Source organism: Corythoichthys intestinalis, chromosome 18, assembly GCF_030265065.1.
Source record: "Corythoichthys intestinalis isolate RoL2023-P3 chromosome 18, ASM3026506v1, whole genome shotgun sequence".
Classification (NCBI taxonomy): domain Eukaryota; kingdom Metazoa; phylum Chordata; class Actinopteri; order Syngnathiformes; family Syngnathidae; genus Corythoichthys; species Corythoichthys intestinalis.
This window is the reverse complement of record NC_080412.1, coordinates 28,763,299-28,786,135: the sequence shown is the minus strand read 5'-3', so window position 1 is coordinate 28,786,135 and position 22,837 is coordinate 28,763,299. Positions and strand designations below refer to the sequence as shown.

The 22,837-nt window shown below is 42.5% G+C and overlaps 1 protein-coding gene across 1 annotated transcript; it reads left to right on the top strand.

Annotated features, from left to right (window-relative positions):
* Positions 1-561: 561 nt before the first annotated feature.
* Positions 562-22,793, top strand: LOC130907036 (proto-oncogene DBL-like). Its single transcript, XM_057821872.1, has 24 exons — positions 562-713; positions 1,673-1,807; positions 1,872-1,991; positions 2,735-2,884; positions 2,947-3,065; positions 3,133-3,247; positions 8,293-8,412; positions 8,482-8,673; positions 9,768-9,959; positions 10,042-10,243; positions 10,666-10,754; positions 14,036-14,136; positions 14,209-14,275; positions 14,346-14,461; positions 14,532-14,601; positions 14,681-14,773; positions 17,458-17,550; positions 17,625-17,750; positions 17,923-18,132; positions 20,424-20,516; positions 20,599-20,668; positions 21,486-21,504; positions 21,590-21,949; positions 22,141-22,793. The coding sequence occupies exons 1-24, from the start codon at positions 663-665 to the stop codon at positions 22,220-22,222; spliced, it is 2,985 nt and encodes a 994-aa protein (XP_057677855.1). The 5' UTR covers positions 562-662; the 3' UTR covers positions 22,223-22,793.
* Positions 22,794-22,837: the final 44 nt, after the last annotated feature.

The window sequence follows — 22,837 nt, the reverse complement described above, 5'->3', positions numbered from 1 at the left end:
CGCCCGTTAACGCGATAATTTTGACAGCCCTAGTTTACATATTTAAATGTTCAGATATTAAGATTTGAATGAGGCAAAATAACATGCTTTTTCTCTCAAATATATTGTTATAATCATTCATTTCGGGTGTACTGTAATTATTTGCTGTATAAAAATTAATTTGGTGTTCAAAAATCTTTTTCAAACTTGAGTCTTGAAAAAGAGGGGGTCGTCTTATAATCAGGGCCGTCTTATATTCGGGCCAATACGGTAATACTTATTTTATTGTATATTCAATTTTTTGTTGTTGTTACAAAATAAAACATTTTGCAGCAATTTATCTTTATTTATGAGTTGAAAGCACTACAAAAATTCCCAATGTTTGCGTCTCAGCTCACTACAAAAGATTGGATTTGGAACCATATTTACTTCTGTTGCACCTCTTTCTCTTCTCCTGTGTGAGATGAGGTCACAGCGACGGTGACTTTGACGTCACAGCAATGTGGTCAGGTGGGTTCCTGCTTGGTGCAGAGGCTTGACCGCCTCTCCTTTCCTACCCCCTCCCGTCCGGATACTGCGGGTTGGAGCCGCGCGCGCATGCACACTTCTTCCCTCTCCTCCTCCTCCTCCTGTCCCACTGCAGACTTCCCGGCCGGATAACAGAAGAGAAGCAAACAGCAACGATGGCTGAGTCCAAGCCTGCGTGGGGCTTCCCACGTCTGCGCCGCGCTGCGGTAAGTTCCCGCAAAGGGTGGAGGAGCGAAGCGGGGGTGGCTTGGCAGGGGTGTGATATCCAGATGCTGCGACACTAACACGTGCGCGTCACCTTGAAAAAGTGCGGAGGTGCGTGAGAACACTGCAGACGCGGAGTCAAATTATGACGTCACACACTGAGTGGGTGTGATGCGAGGATCTCCTGGGTTGGCTTATTTCTAGGAGGGGCCAACTCATACTGATTTTTCTGGTCTTATTTTTATATTTGTCAGATGGGTACACGGTGCAGAAGATGAACCATGAACGAAAGTTCCGATCGTCAATAATTTGATAGTCATCTGATTGGCTGATTAAAGAATGCAGAATGAATGAAAAAAATGTAACACTTTATTTGAATTGGGGAATTGCAGGTCACATATTTTCCCAATCTGATACTTTGGCAATGTTAAGGAGAAAAAGCACAACCAAATGTAAAATATTTCTACACGTCATTATCAGTCTTGCATTATGCTATCTTAGCATTAGCTTTCCGCGGAAGCTAGCATAATGTTTTCCTTCCGGCAGTGTTACTTCAGCCTCCGTTGTTTTTAGTTGTATTGCAATGTTACATAGTATCAAACATATGCAGAATATTTTTGTTTCTTTTGGTAATATCTTTATTTCTATTTTTTCTTTTGATTGACATACAGGTAAACCAGTCAAGCGTTGGTAAAGGCACCGATGTCAGAGCCCCTTTAGCCAATCACCCACCCTCACTGGCGTCTAGCTTTTGATTAGCATTCATGCTAGCAAATATGATCTTTTTGGGTATTTTCATGAAAAACCCAAACATTTTCAGACAGCAGTCAATTAATTTTTTCGGAGCTGAATTTTTTTAAAGCAACGACTTCATTCCGGTTGAGTTACCATTCTTTTCAAGGTACTAGAGCAGGGTCATGACCAGAAATATTCTCCACTGTTATGCTTTTTATCTCGTCAGACGTCATTTCCCGGCAACCTCCACTTGGTGTTGGTTCTCCATCCCTCCACCTTGCAAAGCTCCGCCCCCAGCCCATCCTCAAGCACCGACCTGGGCTTCCGCTTCAGCCACGATGACTTCCTGTTCAAGATGCCGGTAACGTTCGGGCACTGTGGTCACGCGGGGTACAGTGTGATGTAAAGACATAGTATGTTTACAGGTTGTGATGCTCCGGTCGGTGGGCGACCTGCTCCGCTACATTGATGAAAGCCGCCTGACGTCAGACATACGCGGCACCGCCGCTGATCAGTCTCGCGGTGACTGGATTGTCCTGCGCTCGGTGAGCAAACTCACTGACACGATGAAAGTGTGTTTGAGGATTTAGATTGGAAACTCACGCGCTATGAAGGAATCTGACCTTTTAGCCAGACTGCCGGAATAACGCCAGCCGAACCGCCGGACCAGCGCTGCCGCAGCTCCAGCGACCTGGGGCGGCAGGATGCTGACATCCTGGCCAAAAGGCCAAACTCCGGGCGTTCACCTTAGTCTTAACCTCTTGTACTGACTCAATTTTGAAAAGTTTAAAAAAGGCTTACCAAAAACAAGTTGACAATTTATTGAGGTCGACAGCGATCAAAACAGCAAGGCGAGCTTTGTGAGGGGTGCGTTTGTGTATTACAATTTATAATTCTTATATTATAATATTAACCTATGGTTAAATTTCTTTTTTATTATATCGAGTGTGTTAGAATAATGCAAACAGTTAGACGGTGTCTACGAGAAAAGATAATATCTCCTTCAGCTACTATTGACGGCGATGGACGTCCAATCCATTTGAACTGGGAGAGGCTGAATGATCGCTGCAAGCCCTCCCAGTCAAAATTGATTTGACATCTAGTGCTGTCATTTCAGTTAGGACTGCTCTGTAAGGGTTAAATAATCAATCGTATATGAAAGAGTTTCATTTTAGTGATACAACACATGAGGTCAATGATTTATTTTCGTGGGCCACACAAAATGAAGTGGCAGCCCTGATCTATCACTGAGCCTTCAGTTTGACACCTGCGAACTATGTGTTTGCAGGCCATCGAGACATTCGCCGTGACGGTGAAGGAAGCGGCACACCTCCTGCAAGGCTTCGGCTCTGAGCTGTCCGACAGTGAGCTTCCTGACAAGGCAGACGCCGTCGACTTCCTGCTTCGCTCGCATACTCAGCGATATCGACACATGAAGGTGTTGCTATAATCCTTGTGCGACTATGTCAACTTCTTTTATAATGATGTGTTACGTTGTAGGAGGACATTGTCGGTGTGCTGAAGGAAGGTCGTCATCTTCTGGACAACCTGGAGACACTCCAGGCATCCAAGAAGGATAACGAAGAAGACGTCCGGTCGGACTTGGCCACAGTTCAAAGGTAGGTAGATTGTAGACATTGTAACCAACTTGCGTGGAACATTGAATGTGTATGTGCTTGTGGGAAGGCTCCTTGCTCAGCTGCGTGACATGGAGGAGGCTTTTGATGGCTTCTTTGAGAAGCACCACCTGAAGATGCAACAGTACCACCAGCTCCTACTCTATGAGAGCAACTTCCAGCAGGTGTGCGTAAGCATGTGTATGCCAAACCATTAACAGTAAATTTTGCACAACAAAGGGTACCTGACCATAAGTTACCCCATCCAAATACACATATAAGCCATGCACAGCTGTCTATATGCTGCAGCTGACCATTAGGGCAACTAAACTGTCGCTGTATTGCAATCCATTTGTTGTGTTCACTGTCTGTCTGAAGCCACAAAGCACTAAATTAAAAAAATGAATCGCTACAATTGCAGAAGAACAAAATCTACTTTACCTTGACGTACTAGCTTGCAGATGTCGTTGTCCTCTTCTTCGGGACTAACAGCTGTCAGCGCGAGCCCTAGTATCGCAGCTTTGTTGTAGCACATTGTGTATAATAATTGTACTTTTTAAATCTTTCTAACCACCCATGATTAGCAAAAAATGGTTCAAATTTGGTGGCTGTCAGCGGTAGCTTTGTTGTAGCAAACTGCGGATATCCGCACTTCGTAAACCTACCAAACTAACACTTCACCAGCAATAAAATCCCTTCAGCACTTATTTACAGAGAGGAAAATAAGTATATGAACACCCTGGGATTTTGCAAGTTCTCCCATTTAGAAATGATGGGCGGGTTTGAAATTTTCATGGTAGGTGCTTGTCCACTGTCAGAGACAATCTAAAAAAATCCAGAAATAAAAGTGTATGATTTTCTAACAATTTATTTGTATTATGCAGCAGCAAATAAGTATTTGAAGTTTGAACACCTGAGAAAATCAATGTTAATATTTGATACAGTAGCATTTGATTACAATGACAGGGGTCAAACGTTTCCTCTAACTTTTCACCAGGTTTGCACAGACTGCAGCAGGGACTTTGCACCACTGCTCCACATAGAGCTTCTCTATATAAATCAGGTTTCTGGGTTGTCACTGAGAAACATGGAGTTTGGGCTTCCTCTAAAGATTTTCAATTGGGTTTAGGTCTGGAGACTGACTATGCCCCTCCCGAACCTTGATATGCTTTGTCGTTCAGTCTTGCTTTGCCATTGTCCTGTTAGAAGACCCAGTCACGACCCATTTTAAATGCGCTAACTGAGGAAAGAAGGTTATACCCCAAAATCTCACAATACATGGCCCTGGTCTTTCTTTCCTTCATATGGTGCAGTCGTCTAATCCCATATGCAGAAAAACACCCCCAAAGCATGATGCTCACACACCCATGCTTCACAGTAGGGATGGTGTTCTTGGGATGGTACTCATCATTCCTCTTTCTCCAAACACTATTAGTAGAATTAAGACTAAAAGTTCCATTTTGATCTTATATGACCACATGACTTTCTCCAATGACTTCTTTGGATCATCCGAATGGTCATTGGCAAACTTCAAACGGGTTTGGACATGTGCTGGTTTAAGCAGGGGAACCTTCCGTGCCATGCATGATTTTAAACCACTACGTCTTAGTGTATTACCAACAGCAACTGTGGAAATGGGGGTCCCAGCTCCTTTCAGGCCTTTGAACGGCACCTCCCGTGTAGTTCTTGGCTGATTCCTCACCATTCTTCGGATCATTGAGACCCTACAAGGTAGATCTTGCATGGAGCCCCAGTCTGAGAGAGATTGACCATCATTTTTAGCTTCATCCATTTTCTCAGAATTTCTCCAACGGTGGATCTTATATTACCATGCTGCTTGGCAATTGCCACGTAACCCTGGCTAGCCTTGTAGAGGTCTACAATTCTGTCTCTGGTGTCTTTGGACATCTCTTTGGCCTTGACCATATTAGGAATTGAAGTCTTCCTGATTGTATGTGATGGACAGATGTTTATTTGCAGCTAACCGCCTCAAACAGGTCAAAAACTCAGACTCAAAAAGTCCACCTCCACTCCACTTATTCGTTGGACTTTTTAAAGGTGACTAACTGGTCTTTAAGGCTCACAATTCTAGCTAATATACAGGTGTTAAAATACTTATTTGCAAATGTATACCATATTTTTTGGACTATAATTCGCACCTGAGTATAAGTCGCACCAGCCATAAAATGCCCAACGAAGAGGAAAAAAACATGTATAAGTCGCACCGGAGTATAAGTCGCATTTTTGGGGGAAATTTACTCGATAAAATCCAACACATAGAACAGATATGTCATCTTGAAAGGCAATTTAAAATAAAAATACAATAGAGAACAACATGCTGAATATGTGTACAGCATGATAATGTTACATGATGCAACAACAAAATGCGAACATGGCCGGTATGTTAACGTAACATAAGTAATAAGAGTTATATAGTTAACTATAGCATAAAGAACCTGGTAACAAGTTTACCAAACCATCAGTCTCACTCCAAAACACCAAAATAACATGTGAAATGATATAATAATGTGTTGATAATTTCACACATAAGTTGCTCTGGAGTATAAGTCGCACCCCCAGCCAAACTATGAAAAAAACTGCGACTTATAGTCCGAAAAATACTGTAATACAAATAAATTGTACACACACTGCACTAGAGCTGGGAATCTTTGGGCACCTAACGATTCGATTACGATTACGATTCAGAGGCTCCGATTCAATTATCAAACGATTATTGATGCACCCCACTCCTTTTTTTTTTTTTTTAATTTGTTTTGTACATTAGTTCCAAAATTGTTCAAAAAATCCTCTCAGGCTAAACCAAACTACTATTTCAGTATCAAGTTAACATATAGCAGTAAACAAATATACAAAAATAACAGTAAATAAAAAACTCCAGTCCCCATTCTATATCAGCAGCTTTAAACTACTTTCAATTAATTTAATGTTGTGAATCAACCGTTAAAGTTGTTAAAATTGCTCCTGTTATTCCATAATTTCTCTTTTGTCTACTACAACATGTAAAAGTTTTAAAACTATTTTAAAGATAGATTCAAGTCAATATTTTACCGATTTAGGAGTATTTTAGATAAAAAGTTAATTAGGTTCGCTTGGAAGGTTCGCAACAACAGCCTTGCAGGGAAGTGTACTGCTTTAAGATGGCAGCCATTACTAACACCCGCATCTAGTTTTTTGTAGATGTGCTGGTAACGATACCGAAGCTATAATGCATCTAGTCCTATATAAATGATATCTACCGTAACATAATGTGGCTTGTAGCAGCTTTTCGGCAGCAGTCAGGTATGTTGTTGTTTTTTTTTTTATCTCGTGGCATGAGTTGAGCTAGAGCCGTGAGTTGAGCATTGGCGTTACCCGAGGGGCCGGGTAATGAGAAGCATGATGTTTAGCTACTCTCGCTCCGTCCCTAATTGCGTACCGAAGACCGCGCGGCGCGCTGAGTGTGTCGTACTTCTGCTTTACTTGGCATATTTCAATAATCGGAATTTGGATGTTTGTGAATCGTTCTACAATCTCCCACGGCCGAATCGCGAATAATCTAAGAATCGGAAATTTTGCACACCTCTACACTGCACAGTGATTTCTGGATTTTTTTGTCCTTAGATTGTCTCTCACAGTGAAACTCACCATGAAAATTTCAAACCCGCACATCTTTTCAAAGTGGGAGAACTTGCTAAATTGCATGGTGTTCAAATCCTTACTAGCCTCACTGTAGCTAGACTAGTCCGGGACTGTTGGCAACCGTTATGGTTAGCCTCAAATTGCTCAACTGTTGTGGTAACAAGTAGAGATGTCCCGATCGATCGGCACGTCATTTTAAAAGTATCGGAATCGCCAAAAAAATATCGGCCATGCCTTTTTTTTAATATATATATATTTTTTCATTAAATCGTTTTCTATTGTATTTAATGTTACAGACATAATATGTTACACTCATCCAGAGTCTTTAGTTTAGGCTTAAGGTAGGGTTATCAACTTTATCCCGAAAACGGCGGTAATTAATTTTTTAAACAATGTATCACGTTAAAATATTAATAATAATGCATGCGCTGCACGACCCACTCACGCATTGTCGTGCTCAATCTGTAATGGCGCCGTTTTACCCATATAGAGAGATAAAAGGCAGCGTAAATTGAGTAGAGTGAATTTTGGCAGCCTTTGGAGCCTTTTTTTAATTGGCTAAAGCCTTACAATCCCTCTCCCTACAATTAGAAATATCATGGGAAGCAATGTGGGGAGGCAAAGTAGCAATTGATCTTTTTCTTAACACCTTATGTTATTTGCCAAAGCAGAGAAATATATCAATTGGTAGCACTACGCACAGTCATGGTTCCCCTTCCCATCATGCATTTAGGCATGGCAGCAGTATCATTTACTGAAAGCTCAACAAATACACTAGATGGCAATATTTAGTCACAATATACCAAATCACAAGTCTTTCTATCCGTGGATCCCTCTCACAGAAAGAATGTTATTAATGTAAATGCCATCTTGAGGATTTATTGTCATAATAAACAAATACAGTACTTATGTACTGTATGTTGAATGTATATATTCATCCGAGTTTTATTCATTTTTTTCTTAATGCATTGCCAAAATGTATATGATCGGGAAAAATTATCGGGAATGATTGGAATTGAATCAGGAGCAAAAAAAAGCAATCGGATCGGGAAATATTGGGATCGGCAGATACTCAAACTAAAACAATCGGGATCGGATCGGGAGCAAAAAAACATGATCGGAACAACCCTAGTAACAAGGATCTTGACAGCAAGTCGGCATGTATTTGTAAATAACTGAACTTCTAACGTATAGCATCGCTAAAACTATCACTAGGAAACAAAATTAACATGTTGGAAAAACGGAAAACTCATGCTAGTAGGTATATAGAAATCCAAATTCTCAACTTCACCATGATGCTTCGGGCTGCCAAACAAAATCAATAATGGAAACGTTTCCATTTAGGGATTGCAAATGTAAATTACCATTTTTTTTCTCTAAAATCTGGCATATTTACATCTTTTAGATGTTCATCAATGTGCACTCTCCCTATTAAATGAACGAAATAAATAAAAGTAAATAAACAAGGAAACTTGATGCTAGTTTGCATGTAAAAATTCATGAATAAGCCGCAAAGTTTAAAGGGACAAAAAATAAAGTTGCGTTTTATAGTCCAAAAAAGACAGTAGCCTATGTGTATACCTGGGTGCAGATGGAGGAGGAATTGGAGAAGATGGCCGCTGAGGAGAAGGCCATCCCGGCCGTGGGGAGCACGCTGATGCAGACGGAACAACTCATCAAAGATCTTCACACACTGGAGCAACGTGCAGAGGTCTCACGTTCACACAGACACAAAACATGCACTTACACACGCTTATCCCTGTTTTTTGTGTGTGTTCAGGAGGTGATGTCCCGCGCTCAGGTTCTAATGTTGCAGGGCCACCAGCTGGCTGCCTGCCATCATTACGCTCTGGCGCTCATCATGCAGCGCTGCAATGAGTTGCGTCATCACTGTGATGTCATTAGTGGGGGACTACGCGCCAAACACGCCACGTTGGCGCGAGCAAGAGACCTACTCTTTCGACTTGATCGTGTGAGTGTGTGTGTTGGTATATGGCGGAAAACACTCAGGTGACTAGAAGTTCCGCTCCGAGACCCCCAATTTGGCCAAATTTCAAAATTGTCCGATATGCATGTGTGATACATCATTGGAAAGCTTAAAATCTAAATTTTCCGGGGAAATAAAAATTTTGAACAGGAGGGCTTTTTTTTTATTTCTATTTTTTAATGTTTTATGAACAGCAAAACCCTATCTTGAGGGAGGTGAGAGCACGCGAGAGCAGAATTACAGATGCCATGACTTTAACGCGATATTATCGCGTACTTACATTGTTTCGATCCAAAAACTCCATGTAGCATGTATCACTGAGTGTCAAGACACAGCTGTGAATGGCCACAGCTGGATTTTGGGGGGGTTTTATGGGTGAAACATGGTCATATAACAAGGTTGGCGATGCAGAAATCACAGACATCAAGGAGTGGTTGAGATGTTCTTTTTTATATATTTACACTTTTAAACGTGTTTTTTCAAATTTTCTTTGTTTAGTTCGATTATTTATCATCTAACGGATCGGAGAACATGCGACAGAAACAGAAAAAATACAATTAAGCGATAGTTATGAGGTAGATATCCGTGACTTTTTTACAGACACCATTTTTTTCATTGTGACGTAGGCTAATTTGTTTAAAAGTTTAAAATATGCGAGTGAATAATTTTTTTAAAGTCTTTTTTTTTTTTTTTTTAATGAAATACGATACATCAATCAATCATTCTAAGCTAAAAATGACAGACATTTTTAATAATAAATATAATTAATTACCTTGGTTTTATGGCTGGGTTGAAACAAAAGCGGTTGTGCGACGTCTGTAAACAGGGGTTTCCAGGGTAAAAGGGACACATTAAAAATAGTTCTGGGGCTTAATGGGCCATGAATCTGCTATGGCAGCATATAGACATATTGTTCTATCAACCACAACAGTTCTTTTGGCTTAAAATGCAGCAGTTTATTTTAAAGAGGGGTGCAAGGGCAGAAACTGCTTTTTCAGCCTTGTCTGTATTTTCCGTCATTTATATTGGGGCTGGTCATTTCACATATTGAATGTGCACGCATGTATGTGTGGGTACAGGCTTTGCGCTGGTGCGACGAAGGTGCGTACCTACTGGCCAGTCAGATGGTTGACCGCTTCCAGAGTCGAGAAGGTGCTCAGGAGGCCTTGCAGTACCTGAGCTGTCACCAAGAGAGGGCGCCAGACATGCTAGACAACAAACAGGATGTCCTCAGTCTGGAGTTTGAGGCGATTCTCACGCCCCAGTTGCAGGTAGCGCCCCCTATAGGCCCACAGAGTCATTTCAGAGGGAGACCAAAGTTTCACTTCTCTCTGTTCGTCTGACCGTTGCCAGGGTCAGATCGCCATGGTGACGGAGAAGCTGGCATCCATGAGGGCCATGATTCGCAACAGGGAGCAGTGTCTTCGCAAGATGGTCGATGTGCGGGTCAGACCCATCCAGCCAGTTGCACCGAGGCCTGAAGCGGAACCGGCGGAAACCGCCGAAGCTACCACACAGCACGGAGCCAAGACGCCCCTCTTCTCACCCAAACATGGTAATGGACCGACATTGTAACACATGGTTTGATCTGGATGGCTTCGTTAATAATCCTGTTCTGGACCTGTTTCCGTCTCCGGATCAGAAACGTGTTTCTCTTTCCGGTGGTCAGTCCAGATCTGATCCTCCTTCTGGTTCCAGGAATCTGGTTTTAAGTTATGTTCTCGATTCTGAAACAAATCCTAGTTGTTTCCTATTCTGGCCCCTGAATCGTAATCTGAACTGTCGTTTAAAATCTGGATTCTGGTTTGGGATGTGAATATAATTTTTGCATTTGATCAAAGTCCAGACTACTGGTTCTGATTCTGCCATGAATATTAACTTTAAATTGATCTGTTTCTCATTTGATTTTTGTTTGGAATCTGAATTCAAATCTGGCTCTGTCGGTTTCTGCCTCTTTTTTTCTAAATCTATCTTCAGGTGTGGACTTCAACCTTCTCAACTCCAGGTTCTCCTTTGACCTTCTTCCTGGAAAGAGAACCTCTAGAAGGACAGGCAGCCAACGAAAGGTGTGCGCGAAAGTGCACACATGTACAGTGGGGCAAAAAAGTATTTAGTCAGCCACCAATCGCACCAGTTCTCCCACTTAAAAAGATGATAGAGGCCTGTAATTTTCTTCATAGGTGTACCTCAACGATGAGAGACAGAATGAGAAAAGAAAATCCAGAATATCACTTTGTCTGATTTTTAAAGAATTTATTTGCAAATTATGATGGAAAATAAGTATTTGGTCAAGAACAAAAGTTAATATCAATACTTTTTTATATTCTTTTAATTGATAATGGCAGAGGTCAAAACGTTTTCTGTAGGTCTTCAAAGGTTTTCACACATTGTTGCAGTTATTTTGGCCCATTCCTACATGCAGAGTTCCTGGAGAGCAGTGATGTTTTGGGGCTGTCGTTGGGCAACACGGACTTTCAACTCCCCCCAAGGATTTCATATATGGCTGAGATCTGGAGACAGTCTAGGCCACTCCAGGACCTTGAACTGCTTCTTACGAAGCCACTGTTTGTTTCCCGGGCAATATGTTTGGGATCATTGTCATGCTGAAAGACTCTGCCACGTTTCATGTTCAATGCCCTTACTGATGGAAGGAGGTTTTCACTCAAAATCTCACAATACATGGCCCCATTCATCCTTTCCTTTACACGAATCAGATGTCCTGGTCCCTTTGCAGAAAAAAAACGTGGTAAAGCATGATGTTTCCAACTCCATGCTTCACAGTAGGTATGGATACAATTCAGAATTCTTTCACCTTCAAACACGAGAAGTTGTGTTTCTACCAAAAAGTTCAATTTTTTATTTCATCTGACCATATGACATTCTCCCAGTCCTCTTCTAGATCATCCAAATGCTCTCGAGCAATCTTCAGATGGGCCTGGACGTGTACTGGCTTAAGCAGGAGGACACATCTGCCACTGCAAGATTTGAGTTACTGGTGGCGGAGTGTGGTATTGATATTACTTTGGTCCCAGCTCTCCCCAGGTCATTCATGAGCTCCCCCCGTGTGATTCTGTGATTTTTGCTCTCTGTTCTTGGGATCATTTTGACCCCACAGGGTGACATATTACAGGGAGCCCCAGATCAAGGCAGATGATCAGTGGTCTTGCATGTTTTCCATTTTCTAATAATTGCTCCCACAGTTGATTTCTTCACACCAAATTGCTTACCTATTGCAGATGAAGTCTTCCCAGCAAGATTCAGGTCTAGAATTTTGTTCTTGGTGTGTCCTTTGACAGCTCTTTGGTTTTGGCCATAGTGGAGTTTGGAGTGTGACTGTTTGAGGTTGTGAACAGTTGTCTTTTGTACTGAGAATGAGTTCAAACACGTGCCATTAATAGAGGTAACGAGTGAAGGACAGAGGAGCCTCTTAAAGAAGTTACAGCTCTGTAAGAGCCAGAAATCTTGCTTGTTTGTAAGTGACCAAATGCAGTGCCTTGCAAAAGTATTCGGCCCCCTTGAACCTTGCAACCTTTCGCCACATTTCAGGCTTCAAACATAAAGATATAAAATTATAATTTTTTGTCAAGAATCAACAACAAGTGGGACACAGTCGTGAAGTGGAACAAAATTTATTGGATAATTTAAACTTTTTTAACAAATAAAAAACTGAAAAGTGGGGCGTGCAATATTATTCGGCCCCCTTGCGTTAATACTTTGTAGCGCCACCTTTTGCTCCAATTACAGCTGCAAGTCGCTTGGGGTATGTTTCTATCAGTTTTGCACATCCAGAGACTGACATTCTTGCCCATTCTTCCTTGCAAAACAGCTCGAGCTCAGTGAGGTTGGATGGAGAGTGTTTGTGAACAGCAGTCTTCAGCTCTTTCCACAAATTCTCGATTGGATTCAGGTCTGGACTTTGACTTGGCCATTCTAACACCTGGATACGTTTATTTTTTAACCATTCCATTGTAGATTTGGCTTTATGTTTTGGATCATTGTCCTGTTGGAAGATAAATCTCCGTCCCAGTCTCAGGTCTTGTGCAGATACCAACAGGTTTTCTTCCAGAATGTTCCTGTATTTGGCTGCATCCATCTTCCCGTCAATTTTAACCATCTTCCCTGTCCCTGCTGAAGAAAAGCAGGCCTAAACCATGATGCTGCCACCACCATGTTTGACAGTGGGGATGGTGTGTTCAGAGTGATGAGCTGTGTTGCTTTTACACCAAACATATCGTTTTGCATTGTGGCCAAAAAGTTCAATTTTGGTTTCATCTGACCAGAGCACCTTCTTCCACATGTTTGGTGTGTCTCCCAGGTGGCTTGTGGCAAACTTTAAACAAGACTTTTTATGGATATCTTTGAGAAATGGCTTTCTTCTTGTCACTCTTCCATAAAGGCCAGATTTGTGCAGTGTACGACTGATTGTTGTCCTATGGACAGACTCTCCCACCTCAGCTGTAGATCTCTGCAGTTCATCCAGAGTGATCATGGGCCTCTTGGCTGCATCTCTGATCAGTTTTCTCCTTGTTTGAGAAGAAAGTTTGGAAGGCGGTCGGGTCTTGGTAGATTTGCAGTGGTCTGATGCTCCTTCCATTTCAATATGATGGCTTGCACAGTGCTCCTTGAGATGTTTAAAGCTTGGGAAATCTTTTTGTATCCAAATCCGGCTTTAAACTTCTCCACAACAGTATCTCGGACCTGCCTGGTGTGTTCCTTGGTTTTCATAATGCTCTCTGCACTTTAAACAGAACCCTATCACAGAGCAGGTGCATTTATACGGAGACTTGATTACACACAGGTGGATTCTATTTATCATCATCGGTCATTTAGGACAACATTGGATCATTCAGAGATCCTCACTGAACTTCTAGAGTGAGTTTGCTGCACTGAAAGTAAAGGGGCCGAATAATATTGCACGCCCCACTTTTCAGTTTTTTATTTGTTAAAAAAGTTTAGATTATCCAATAAATGTTGTTCCACTTCACGATTGTGTCCCACTTGTTGTTGATTCTTGACAAAAAAATTAAATTTCATATCTTTATGTTTGAAGCCTGAAATGTGCCGAAAGGTTGCAAGATTCAAGGGGGCCGAATACTTTTGCAAGGCACTGTACTTCTTTTCCACCATAATTTGCAAATAAATTCTTTAAAATTCAGACAAAGTGATTTTCAGGATTATTTTTCCTATTCTGTCTCTCATCGTCTAGGTACACCTATGAAGAAAATTACAGGCCTCTGTCAACTTTTTAAGTGGGCGAACTGGCCATATGGGTGGCTGACTAAATACTTTTTTGCCCCACTGTATATGCCTGTACCTTTGACCCAATAATTTGTTGCGGTGCATGCAGATTGAAGTGATGCACGACTACCAAGGAAACCGAAGCTCTCTGTATGGCTCTGCCCCCGAGAGCGATTCGGAGGTGGAGGAAGGGGCTGAGCAAGTGACAAGGTGCGTATGCGGCAGGCGGACGTCAAAGGTCGTGATGGTGACGCCTCTTGACTCGAGTTGGGAACTTTGCAGTCGCATCATGAAGGAGCTCCTTTCCACCGAGAAGATTTACGTGGAGCAGCTGCTCGCCGTCCTTCTGGTGAGCATTCAGGAAGTGGACTGTGCTTCCCTTCCTGTTTGGGCCAGGCGCTGATGTGGTGCGCATTCAGGGCTACAGAGCAGAGATGGAAGACCCGTCGGCGAGCGATCTCCTACCGCCGCTTCTGCAAAGTCACAAGGACGTTCTATTTGGAAATATGCCACAAATCTACCAGTTTCACAGCAGGTACCGCTGCCGGCCACCTTCGCCCTCGAGGCTCTTACGCCAATTCATCTTCCTTCTCGCTGACCCGTAGAACTTTCCTGCGGGACCTCCAGAGCTGTCTGGACGCTCCGGAGCGCGTCGGCCAGTGTTTTTTGCAGAGGGTAAGGACGACCGTGCCGACGGGAGCTTCGAAGATAACATGAAAATTGTCCTTACATGTGTGTTTGTGTGCATGCATAGAAGGAGAAGTTCCAGATGTACGAGCAGTACTGCCAGAATAAACCTCGCTCGGAGTCGTTATGGCGACAGTGCTCGGATTCCGCCTTCTTTCAGGTGAGCGTGTGCACGTGACCCAAAGGCGTAGGTTTGCATAGGGACGGTAGTGACATAACATTACCAACTTTTCAGTTGTAAGGATAGAATTTACCCTACCATTATTAAGTGAATTATTTTCATTATGTTCGGACTTCCTCCTTTCCCCCTTTTGACTTGCTGAATGTGCCTGTCCATTTTTTTTTCCTTAAACGCACATTTGATTGGCTGATAACTTAGACCTCCCCACACACACACACACACACACACACACACACACACACACACACACACACACACACACACACACACACACACACACACACACACACACACACGCCCCCTTCGAAGAGGAGGGATATTAAACTTTTTTTCTTTTGGCCAGCAACAGCAGCAGCCGCCACTGTAATTAATGTAAAACACATCAATGTTGTGGAGGTGGGGAACACACCACTAATTTTTCTACTGAAAGTCCGACCTGCATCAGAGCATAATATTAAACTGTGTAAACCTGCTAACCTGCAAAACTAGAGTAGGAAGCTGCTTAGAGAGAAGTGTCCTCCTGTCTGTGTTTTCGACTGCTAACGTTAGTTAAACTGTGAAAAATGTAGTGAATTCTGCTGTAAACTATAAAACCAGAAAAACATGAGCAAGAAGCTGCTTAGAAAGAGTCAGTCAATTTTCATTTGTATTTTATTTATGTGATATGAAAGCGTGTAGTGAAAATGTGTAAATTAGCGGTGCAACGGTGTGCGGTTCAATACGCCTTTATGAACCGCGCCTTTTTGGTTTTGCAATTAATGTATTCTGAACGCTTGTGGAATGAATTGCTCGAGCTCTGTGTGCCTGTGTGTGACATGAAGCACCGCTGTGGAGAAATTCCCGCAAGTAAATGTCGGATCGCTGTCAAGCACCTGTGTAATAGAAGCCGAGTAACGCCCTCTCTCGCTTACGAGCGAAGTGAACGTTAAACAAGAAAGAAAACAAATAGCTATGGTGAGCGGAGGAGTGGAGAGACCGAATTTTGAGGAAGCACCGGCTTCTTTCAAATCTGCGGTGTGGCAACATTTTGGTTTCCCCGTGGACTACAATGCGGAGGGAGAGAAAATATTGAAAAAAAAAATTGCAAGCATTGCTCAGCGCTTGTTCCCCATGCTAATGGCAACTTTTATAACATGACTCCGGCATCTCAGCCGGCATCACCCACAGATATCACTTTCTCAGGGCAGGACAACCCCGAAGATGACACCAGTGAAAACACACGGCGGGCTTCATTAATTTATTTGCAACGCTTGACCCGCATTACATTGTTCCCTCGCGAACATATTTCGTAATCCAACGTAATCCCAGACATTTATGAAATGGCACGCAAAGCCATCGAAGATGATTTCGCTAAAGCACATAGTTTCGTCCTGGCCACTGATAGTTGGACGTCCCGTGCTACAGAGTGCTACTACCTAACTGTGACGGTCCACTATAATTCATACTGTACCTGTCAAGTTGTTTCGTCTCGTCGTAATTTGTACAAGTGAGCACTGATTTTTAAATTTGTACGCCGTACGTTACGTTCAAAATCTGCACGTTTTTCGTGCATTACGTTTTTTTTTCATCCGTTTGGATTTGGTCACCATTTCTGCAACGAGACAATGTTCATTAATACGTTGGTTGAATGACGCGAGAAAAGTCAGACACGGAGAGGGAAGAGTGTTTGTTAAGGCGCTGTAGCAAACGCGATGCTAGGCTAGGTGGCTCCAATATTTCCTGACTGTAACCAACAGCATACAATCTACGCCTAGATATCTCATGCATATAGAACTACATGCGAAATGACAGACTCGGTAGCGTTAGAAAACAGCCGCCATTTTGAGGCTCAGAAAGGCTCTGCTGTAGTAAACCTTCCGTGCGAACCTAAGCAACTTTTTATCTAAAATACTCCTAAATCGGCAAAATCTTGACTTGAGTCTATCTTTAAAGCATGAAACAGTTTTAAAATTTTCACATGTCGAAAGTAGACAGAAGGGAACTAGTGCAAAAACGGGAGCAATTTTATCAACTTTAACGGTTGATTCACAACATTAAATGCCCTCCAAACATAGCAAAGGTTACTATGTTTTTGGGTTTGTTTGTTTTTTTTTAAGGAAAAAAAACATGAAAGGTATCACCAGTTACTTTGCCAAGTAACTTTTTTACTACTGTGTGTGTATTTCAGTAGTCAGTCACTACACTAGCCAAAGAGATAAGAGGCATTTTAACAATCGAAAATGTTTACATTTTAAGTGTTTATTTAATTTTTTAAAAAGCAAAATAAAGGCAGTTGTTTGTTTGTTTTTTTAATGCAAAACGCAAACCGAACCGAAACCGTGATCCCAAAACCGAGGTTCAAACCGAACCGTGGGCTCACTGAACCGTTGCACAACTAGTTTAAATGTAAGTTGGCGTGTGTGTGTGTGTGTGTGTGTGCATTTTGTTTTTGTGAGTACAAGCATCCGTGTAATTCTTTGTGTTTGTCTATTTGTTGTGTAAATATAGAAGCATATTTCTACATGCGTGTACACGTGCATTTGTGGTACTTATGTTTGCTTTTCATGAACGGGTGTGTGTGTTTGTGTGCGTGATGTGTCCCAGAGGTGCTATGATGCTGGCAGCTCATTTCGTGGTGGTAAACTCAGTTACACACAGCTGTCAATATTCCTGCATGCTTGCAGGAGTGCCAGAGGAAGCTGGAGCACAAGCTGTCTTTGGACTCGTACCTCCTGAAACCCATCCAGCGTCTCACCAAGTACCAGTTGATCCTCAAGGTTCCGCTTACACCGTCAAGAAGTGCACGCACACCCCGCACGTCTCTCATCCGCGTGCATGCACGTGCGTGCAGGAGCTTCTGAAACACTGCACGGAGCCACACTACCGCACGCAGCTGCAGGAGGCTCTGGACTGCATGCTGGACCTGCTTAAGTCCGTCAACGACTCCATGCACCAGACCGCCATTGTCGGGTACCAGGTAGCTGTCAATTAAATAGTAGACTCAATCACATCTCAATTGGAATGAACACCAGGTTTTCATTTGCCATGAGGAGCCACAGATGGCGCCGAAGCGCTATTTGATCTTTGTCCCGAGCATGAAATTCTTTCAGCCACTAATGGAGCTCCGGGTGTGGTCGGCCACGTTCCAGGGCGAGTTGGGCCTGCTGGGCCGAGTGCTTCTGCAGGGCAGCTTCAGCGTCTGGATCAGCCACAAGAGGGGGGCGGCGCGCATGAGAGAGTTGGCACGCTTTAAACCCGCCCAGCGCCACGTCTTCCTCTACGAAAGGGCGCTGGTCTGCTGTAAGCGCCGCAACGACCACCGGCGCCTGCCCGTCTACAGTTTTAAGTCCTGCCTCAGGGTGCGTGTACAATAACACACGCACGCAAAATAGCAAGTCATCAAGATTCGAAATCCAATCAAAAATTGCCCGACCTAATTAAATCGGCTAAAAAAAAAAATCAGTAAAAACCAGTGTTGTTGGTTTTTTTGCCAATACAGTGGTACCTCTTCTTACGAAATTGGTCCTGGAAGTAGTTTTTTAACTTGAAAATTCTGTAAGTAGAAACGCGTTTTCCATGTAAATGCCCTAATCCATTCCAAGCCACCCCCAAAATTCAGACATAAATCTTTTATAATGCATAAAAATGCATCAAAACATGTAACAATTACATGTTACAATTAGATTATTGCACAATAAACATGCAATCTGAGTTGTGCATAATGTGAAAAAACAAGAATAAATAATAAAAGTTAATACACTTATTTAAAGCTGTCGGAACCCGAGGGGCGAATGAAGAGGACGCTGAGATACACACATACACATACAGTAGAGGTCCCGCTTAGCCTATTGGATGCCAGGAATGCTACGCAACAACCAATAGACCGTACTCACCAACGTCACAGAATGATGTGTCGCTGTATCCGGCCGCCATATTGTCCGTCAGTGTTTATCCGTATTCTCAATGGCTTCAATTTGTCGTGCAATTTATAGTGCAATTCATGGAAGCTTTCAGACGATGTAAACTCATTGGATGCATTGCATAAAAGGCGTTATGTGGAAAAGCTTCAGTCTATCCATTCGCCAGATCCATATTTGATGCCTAAATCGATATTTTTCGACTCGCTGTCTTCGCCCTCTCTGCCTGACATCTGCTACCCTGATATCTACAACTATCTTGTCCACACAAAATCAGCCTATTCTCACGAAAGTTTGAAAAACTTTAAGAGCAACACTCTAAGCAACATTACCCCGTGTGACCCTTTACTTCCAATTTCCTAAAATGGCGACAATCAATAAAAAAAAAAGTTGACTGCGATGGCCGACGCTTCAAGGAAAGGTGGATATTGGACTATTTCTTCAATAAAACACGCAACAACTGTGTCTACCTCATTCGCAAAGAGACAGTCGCTGTTTTCAAAGAGTTCGATGTGACACAATATTACCAAACAAGACACGCTGACATGTACGACAACATTACAGGGAAGATACGCAGCGAGAAAATTATAGCAACTTGAAGCTAGTTGAATTTGACAGCAGCAGTATTTCGCAAGAGCCCGAGTGTCGAAAGAGAACACCACAAAGACGAGATTGTTGAAATTATGAATTAAAAAAATTATAAAGCAAATGTGACACACAGAAGGGCTTGCTAAAATTTGTTTAAATATATTGTTCTATGTAAATCAGCCAAGGTAGCCCCCCGCATTTTACCACACCAAATCTGGCCCCCTTTGCAAAAGGTTTGGACACACCTGTTTAACTTCTTTCACTTGGTACTAGCTAAATATTATTAAAAAAATAATGATGGTGGAAGAAATAAGCATCTTGAATTTGAAACGGTATGTTGTCGACGATTAGCCTCGCAATGATCTTAATTGTGGTTGTCAGCCCAAAACCCTCTAAATATATATTAAATGCATCTTACCAGATATAAAATGACTACTACATAATCTCTAGTGATCGTTTGGTGCCCAGTTTTCTTGTCGAAATGCAGCAGTCCATCTCGCTCTCCTCTCCGGGTCTCTCGGAATACAGTAGAACTTCAAGTCTCTCTGTCTATCTTCTCTGTTATTGCAACCAATCGCCACACACGCCTTCACCATTTTGATTATTAATGTTAACGAGCAGAAAAACACGCCATAATAGGAGGAATTTACGTAGCGGTAATGCTTAAACCCGACGAGCTGACGGACAATATGGCGTGGAGGCGTGGTTGTGACGTCATGTGAGTAGGGGCTATAGGAGCTGCGAGTACCAGCCATACTGTATTTTTGCATTTCATATCCTGAAATTGCATTCTTAACAAGAGGCAATATTTTGCCGTTGAGGCGTGTCTTACTCTTAACCTGAAAATTCTGTATGTAGAGACGTTCTTAAGTAGACGTACCACTGTATTTCACATTGATTGATTACATTCAAACAAATTGGCAAAAACACCAACAACCTTTGGGGCATTTTTTTCCTAAATAATGAACACGTACAATATAGTATATAACAAATTTAAAAAATTAACCCCAAAAATCCACTTGTTTTGTTGCTGATTTGCATTAGCAGATCACTACATTAGACAAGTACGAAATTCAAAGGGCTAAAATTAATTTGCTCATTTGCAGTTTTTTTCACTGTATTATGTATCCATCATTCCTACTCAGATGAACTCCGTAAGCTTGACAGAAAACGTCAAAGGAGACGCCAAGAAGTTTGAACTCTACCACAAAGGAACGCAAGAAGTCTATATCCTACAGGTGCACCTTTAGGTTGAGAAATCAGGGTTGATTGTTCAACATGAACCCAAAAGTACAGACCGATGTTTTCGTATGTGTGCAGGCTACCAGCATGCAGGTCAAGGTCACCTGGCTCACTGAGATCCAGAAGATCATCACTCAACTGCACCAAGGTAGCAACTGCAAATGATTGGAAGTTTGTGACTTTCCCTTTCATTTTTACTGCACGGACTTTATAAATGTAATTTGTGAATGACGTCATGTGTCTTAAAGTTGTGTGTTGTGAATGGGTGAATAATTTAGAGAGCGTGTTTTTTATGGACAACTGAATTATTTGTGCATTGTGAATAAACAGTAATTTGTTTTAGAAATGAATCAGTAATGCGGTATGGATTAGTGAGTTGATCTATGAATAGGTAGGTTCATAAATTAATATTTATAAATGATTTGTGTTATCTAATTGAGTGAATGTGCCGTATGAATGAAATTTCTGTCTTGTGAATGGAATTGAGTGAATGTGCCGTATGAATGAAATTTCTGTCTTGTGAATGGAGAACTAATGTTTTTGAATTAATTTATACCTAAAATAGGAATGATGTGTTGTGAATGAATAATAAGCTTTACAGGTGAATGACAAATGCATATTATGACTGATTGTCTTATGAATGGGTAAATGGTCTGAGTGAGTGAGTGAGTGAGTGAGTGAGTGAGTGAGTGAGTGAGTGAGTGAGTGAGTGAGTGAGTGAGTGAGTGAGTGAGTGAGTGAGTGAGTGAGTGAGTGAGTGAGTGAGTTGGATGTGTCATATAAATGAATTATGTCTGTGTAATTAGTTATATCTTATGAAAGAATTATAGAACAAGTAATACTTGTTGAAGGAATTATGTGTTATCAATGAATAATGAGCTTTATGAATGAATGACATGACATCTTATTCCTCTTGAATGCAGGCTAACCTGCGTGTGGCATTAAAAAAATTTATTTTTTTTCAGAAAGCCTCATTTTGGACAGGTGAGTTGCCGTGTATTATTGCTCGCATACTTCCTGTTTAAGCTCCGCCCCCTTGTTGTATCACTGCCTCATGCATTGTCATTAGCGCATCTGAGGCGTCCGAGCGGCGGGAAGGCTGCACGGGGTGTCTTCCCGTCACCCGCAGCTCCTCCGCCTCCAGTGCCGCCCACCACACCAGATGGGAGGAGTCATTCAACACCAGCCCCGCCCACTCGGACCCCGCGGTGCACTCGGTGGCCACCTGCGACAGCTTGGAAGACTGGGCGGCCACGGACGGTTCCGACATGTCCGATTCCGACGACGATGAGGAGGAAGACGAGCCAGCGCCGCTAGTGGCGGGTCGCTACAGAGTCCAGGTAGCTAGCAGCGTAGCGAGCGCTGATGACATCATTTTCACGTGCGGCGACATCATCCGGCTGCTGCGCCGTGATGAGGACGGAATATGGTGAGTGTCATCTTAGTTCCACGCTGTGTCCTTTGAATGTGAGTGTCTTTAATTCATTGGCTGCCATTGATAGTGATAGACATCCAATCCATTTTGTCTGGGAGACCGCTGCCAGCCCTCCCAGTCAAGATGGAATGGACAGATATTGCCTTCAATGACTGCCAATGAGTTTAATGTGTCTTTTGTATCAGGTTGGTGAGGAATGTCAGCCGTGACGAAGAGGGCCGTGTCCCATCGGAGGACCTGCACAGGATTTTGGGAGAGACGTGCTGAGAGCTAATTAGAGCAGAGCTACATCTTCACTGTGATGTCACAGAAAAAGCACAGCATCAGCTCTTCCTCAATCATCATCATTATCACCAAGGTTAACTCGTCACGTGCCAATGCCACTCGCACAAACGTGTTGTTGTCCGTTTTTGTACACACGCGTGAGGTTTGTAGAATTTGTACGCTAATATCGGCAGCGAAGAGCATAGACGTAGAAGACCGTCAAAAGTGCCTTATGTGTGACGGCCAGCAGGGGGCGCCCGTGAATATATATATATATATATAAAGTGACATTCGCTACGTGTCTGTGTACGATGACGTCACCGGATTTAGGATTAGACGCCGCTTTTTTTTTCACTTTTCAATGCTTGACTTGTGGTTTTATTTTTAGTTGCGCTTGATTTGAAAGTGTTCCATAAAAATCTCAGTCATTACGTTACGTTGATCCTGTGAAGACTTTCACAATAAAAGCGCACAAATAAAAGCCCTCCTGTGTGCTCAACAAGCTGACACGTGGGTTCATGTTTAATGTTGGAAACGTATCACGTCAAAAGAAGAAGCATAGGCGGAGTTTGACTTTTGGGGCGGGGGGGGGGGGGGGGGGGGGGGGGGCAACAACAT